The sequence below is a fragment of the Sander lucioperca genome, chromosome 3 (genome assembly GCF_008315115.2).
Source record: "Sander lucioperca isolate FBNREF2018 chromosome 3, SLUC_FBN_1.2, whole genome shotgun sequence".
NCBI lineage: Eukaryota > Metazoa > Chordata > Actinopteri > Perciformes > Percidae > Sander > Sander lucioperca.
In genome coordinates this window covers 4,790,180-4,795,179 of record NC_050175.1, presented here as the reverse complement: position 1 = coordinate 4,795,179, position 5,000 = coordinate 4,790,180, and the positions used below count along the sequence as shown (strand labels likewise).

The 5,000-nt window shown below is 50.3% G+C and overlaps 1 protein-coding gene across 21 annotated transcripts in view; it reads right to left on the bottom strand.

Annotated features, from left to right (window-relative positions):
• kifc3 (kinesin family member C3) overlaps positions 1–5,000 on the bottom strand; it is a 90,954-nt gene that overhangs the window by 23,031 nt on the left and 62,923 nt on the right. For 19 of the 21 annotated variants that reach the window (XM_035999177.1, XM_035999180.1, XM_035999184.1 and 16 more), the window contains 7 exons: positions 4,819–4,987; positions 4,404–4,492; positions 3,308–3,373; positions 2,881–3,009; positions 2,261–2,521; positions 1,559–1,738; positions 312–398 (listed from right to left, as the gene is read on the bottom strand). In XM_035999177.1, coding sequence (XP_035855070.1) covers positions 312–398; positions 1,559–1,738; positions 2,261–2,521; positions 2,881–3,009; positions 3,308–3,373; positions 4,404–4,492; positions 4,819–4,987 — 981 coding nt within the window. Of the gene's footprint in view, positions 1–311; positions 399–1,558; positions 1,739–2,260; positions 2,529–2,880; positions 3,010–3,307; positions 3,374–4,403; positions 4,493–4,818; positions 4,988–5,000 lie in introns of all 21 variants that reach the window. The other 2 variants (XM_035999171.1, XM_031308482.2) reach the window with 2 other exon arrangements.

The following is a 5,000-nucleotide window of genomic DNA, read 5'->3' as shown; positions in this document are numbered from 1 at the left end:
TGTGTGTGTGTCTGTGTGTGTGTGTCTGTGTGTGCCTGTGTGTCTGTGTGTGTGTGTGTGTTTGTGTGTGTCTGTGTGTGTGTGTGTCTGTGTGTGTGTGTCTGTGTGTGTGTGTGTGTGTGTGTGTGTCTTCCTCCACCTGTTGTTCCTCAACTTTTAAGTTCTTATTTTAGAATACTAAATGTACGACCCTGTGTGCTTCTGAACCAAGTTTTGGGGGTTTTATCGGCAGCTTTGGAGCCCGAGTTCTCCGTCACGCTCGCCGTGACCTAAGTGATGTCACAAGAAGGGGGAGGGGTTTCGGGGCCAACCTTGGACAACCTGCGAACCACCTCGCTGTTGCCCTTGCCGACGGTGTTGGAGAGAAGGCTGCACAGACGGCCGCGATCGGAGAGCAGCTGCAGCCGGACGCATGCAGAAGAAGAGGGGGGGGGGGGTCGGTATGAAGACTAGGAACCCGTTGGTACCAACTATGGTAGGATCACTGGTGGGAAAGGGGGTTTGACAGACAGAGGGACAGACAGGCAGACAGAGGGACAGACAGGCAGACAGAGGGATAGAGGGACAGGCAGACAGACAGAGGGACAAACAGACATACAGACAGAGGGATAGAGGGACAGACAGAGGGACAGACAGCTAGACAGACAGACAGGCAGACAGAGGGACAGACAGACAGACAGACAGACAGAGGGATAGACAGACAGACAGAGGGACAAACAGACAGGCAGACAGAGGGACAGACAGACAGAGGGATACAGGGACAGACAGAGGGATACAGGGACAGGCAGACAGACAGAGGGACAAAGACATACAGACAGAGGGATAGAGGGACAGACAGAGGGACAGACAGATAGACAGAGACAGAGGGACAGACAGATAGACAGACAGAGGGACAAACAAACATACAGACAGGCAGACAGAGGGATAGAGGGACAGACAGAGGGACAGACAGATAGACAGACAGACATACAGAGGGACAAACAAACATACAGACAGGCAGACAGAGGGATAGAGGGACAGACAGATAGACAGACAGACAGACATACAGAGGGACACACAGACAGACAGACAGACAGACAGAGGGACAGACAGGCAGACAGAGGGACAGACAGGCAGACAGAGGGATAGAGGGACAGGCAGACAGAGGGATAGAGGGACAGACAGACAGACAGAGGGACAAACAGACATACAGACAGAGGGATAGAGGGACAGACAGAGGGACAGACAGATAGATAGACAGACAGACAGAGGGATAGACAGACAGAGACAGAGGGACAGACAGATAGACAGACAGAGGGACAAACAAACATACAGACAGGCAGACAGAGGGATAGAGGGACAGACAGATAGACAGACAGAGGGACAGACAGACAGACAGACAGACAGAGGGATAGACAGACATACAGACAGAGGGACAGACAGACAGAGGGACAAACAGACAGGCAGACAGAGGGACAGACAGACAGACAGACAGAGGGATAGAGGGACGGACAGACAGACAGACAGAGGGACAAACAGACAGGCAGACAGAGGGACAGACAGACAGGCAGACAGTTACCTGCGTCCTGAGCTGAGCGCAGGTCCTCTGGGACTCATGCAGCTGTGTCTCCAGCTCTCTCAGCAGCTGTCTCTGGACAGACAGCTGCTCCTGCAGCCCTCCGTTCTTGGCCTGCAGCTCGGCCAGCGCTCGCTGGGAGTCGGCCGACTCCACCTCCACCTCCACCGGCTGGCTCACGTACTGAAGGACAGAAACCCCATCTGGTTACAGGCCGTCCCCACCAGAAACCCCCTCTGGTTACAGGCCGTCCCCACCAGTCAATGAGCTCAATGGAAGATGTTTAACACCAGCTAGGATGAAATGTAACGCCAACTTCTCGGCCATATAACGGAACATCAGTGGGGAATTTAACCAGAGAAAAGAATTTACCTAGACTAGAATTTAACTTACTATGTCTGTGTGTGTGTGTCTCTGTGTGTGTGTGTGTGTGTGTGTGTCTCTGTGTGTGTGTGTGTCTCTGTGTGTGTGTGTGTGTGTGTGTGTGTGTCTCTGTGTGTGTGTGTGTCTCTGTGTGTGTGTGTGTGTGTCTGTGTGTGTGTGTGTGTGTGTGTGTGTGTGTGTGTCAAAAATAAGTAAAGCTCTCTTTGTAATAAATATACCAAAACAATAGTTATCTGTAAGGTTTCTATAAAGGAAACTAAAGGTCTAATGCACCTTGGACTAGATTTCACCGGGTGTGTCTCTGAGCGCCCGTCTCCTCACCTTGACTCTGGCGGGCGCCGCTGCCTGCCTGGCGAGCTCGTCCTCACACTGCTGCAGCCGGAGGGAGAGTTTCTGCTCGGCCTCGCCGTGCCTGCGCCGCGACTCCTCAAGCTGCCGCGTGGCGTCGTCCAGCTGCCGGCGGAGGCTCTCCGCCCGCGAGCTTTTCTCCAGCAGCTCTCGCTCCAGCTCAGCCAGCCGCCGCTCCCTCTGCCGGGCCTGGCTCTCCCAGCGGGACACCTCCCTCCGCAGGGACTCCGCATCCTGCCGGACACACTCAGGGCTCATGTCTCGGTATACGTCTGTGTGTACCTGACTCAATATCAACCCTGTAATGTATATACTGTATGTCTATGTGTAGATCTGTATATATGTGCACCCAGAGATGTTCACAAGTCAATCTTTGGAAGTCTTTGAGCTCGAGTCCAAGTCAAGTCTCAAGTCTCTGACCATCTGATCAGGATACAACTATAAAGATACAATGTGCCTGTTCCCAGCATTAGCACATAACTTTGCGATGGTGTGTGTGTGTATGTATGTGTGTGTGTGTGTGTGTGTGTGTGTACCTGGCTGTGAGGGGAGTGTGTGTGTGTGTGTGTGTGTGTGTGTGTGTGTGTGTGTACCTGGCTGTGAGGGCAGCGGCTGCAGCTGTCTGCAGCAGCGTCGGAGCTCCTGCAGGACTTGAGCTCCTGCTTCAGACGCTGGTTCTCCACCACCAGCAGCTCCAGCTGCTTCTCCAGGTCTGTCGCCCCCTACAACACACACACACACACACACACACACACACACACACACACACACACACACACACTTATCTCTTAATACCTGTAAATGTGTAATGTCAAAATTTGTACATTGTGTCATTTTTCCAATATTAATCAACACGTTTGTCTTGTTTCTTGAGTTATTTCACAAATTATTTCTTTCTTCCTACATCCCTGTACGCAGCTGTGTGTGTGTGTGTGTGTGTATGTATGTGTGTGCGTGCGTGTGCATGTGTGTGCGTGTTTTCCCAGGGTTCCTCAGGAATGCGGTCCAGCAGGGTCTCACCAGTTCAGAGCGAAGTCTCTCCACCTCCTGACTCTGATCCAACAGCTTCTCCTCCAGCTCCTCCACCTGCAAACATGACAACATCACAGTGAATTAAAAAGGACTCAATGCGGACACAGTCTTCTCATATTTTCAAATCTAAGTGCCATTTTCTTCTACTTTACAGGGATACAAGTTCAGTGTTTTCCCTCGGTTTGTGGAAGACTTAGGTGCACGTATTCAACATGATGTTTAGGGGTCCTCCCTCAAGAAAATGTTACATTTTTCATTATCATATCCGTGTCTAACACGCTGGAAAAACTAGAGCAGATAAATAATACTCAAAGTGGCTATATAAGTCCACTGGGGACCGACTACAATCATTAGATCTGAGAAAAGTCTTTCAGATACATAACTCAGCTTTAGGTGCTGCACAAAACGGCTCGGGTGCTGCACCTAAATCTAATTAAAAAGCTAGGGAAAACCCTGCAAGTTTGGTTTTCCTTTTTAGTTTCCGACAGAGCGGTCGGACACGTTACTGAACATGCAGATTCACGTCTCAAATCTAAAGAAACCGGAACAATAGCAGCGGCTCAGACGGACAGATTTATTACTCAATCAAATCAAACCTGTCGTATCAGCGTGACAGCTCAGAGAAAGTAACGGTCACACCCTCAAATCTTTTGTTCAAAGAATCTCTGACTGCTCTGACTGCCCTGAAGGTCTCACGGAGATGTTTACATGTGTGATGAACCGAGTTCTGCCAGTTCTCCGCGTACACGTGAGCGGGTTAGAATGAGAAGAATCACGGGGAAAAAAATCAATGCAGCATAGTATCGTGATATTTTCCGTGGCAATACTGTATCGGTACACAGACGCCAAGTATGGATCTATTATTATACATGTGATGGTCAGTCTGTCTGCTTGACAATCCCATTTTGCAGCAATAACAGTGAAGTGAGATGAACAAACAGAGAAATGTATCTTTTTAGATAAAACACATATTGAATTAGTTTACTTTTGGGGACATCATTTGAAATTGGGAAAAATTTGCTATCTTTCATCGACACACACACACACACACACACACACACACAGTAATTTCCTGTAGACGTACCTGTGTGCGCAGCCGTGTAACGAGCTGCTCTTCTTCTGGACAGCTGAGACGATCTGAAGGTTGTTCACCTGGCTGCAACGCCCTCACACCTACACACACACACACACACACACACACACACACACACACAGTCAAGACACACACAGACAGTCAAGACCCACACAAACACACACACAGAGAGTCAAGACAGACACACACACAAACAGTCAAGACAGACACACACACAGTCAAGACACATACACACACACCGAGAGACAGACAGACACACACACAATGAGAGGGGGAAACATAGCAGAAGCCTGGGACAGGACTGTGTATCCATTGTGCGTTACTACAGCTTTCACTGCTGTTGTTGTTGCACGGGGCGGCCATACTGTGGACTGATTCAGAATGATTTCCCGTTGGGGATTCTCACCGTTGGGCGGAGCCGACAGCCGCTCCTCCTGCGGCGCCTGAACGCCACCGGCGCCCACGCACGTCTTCTCCTGAACGCGCAGCTGCTGCAGCTGCTGTAGCAGTACGTGACGAGTGACTTCTTCAGAGCGAAGACGGGCCTGAAACTCACACACTTTGTCCTGTAGAGTCTGAAACACACAC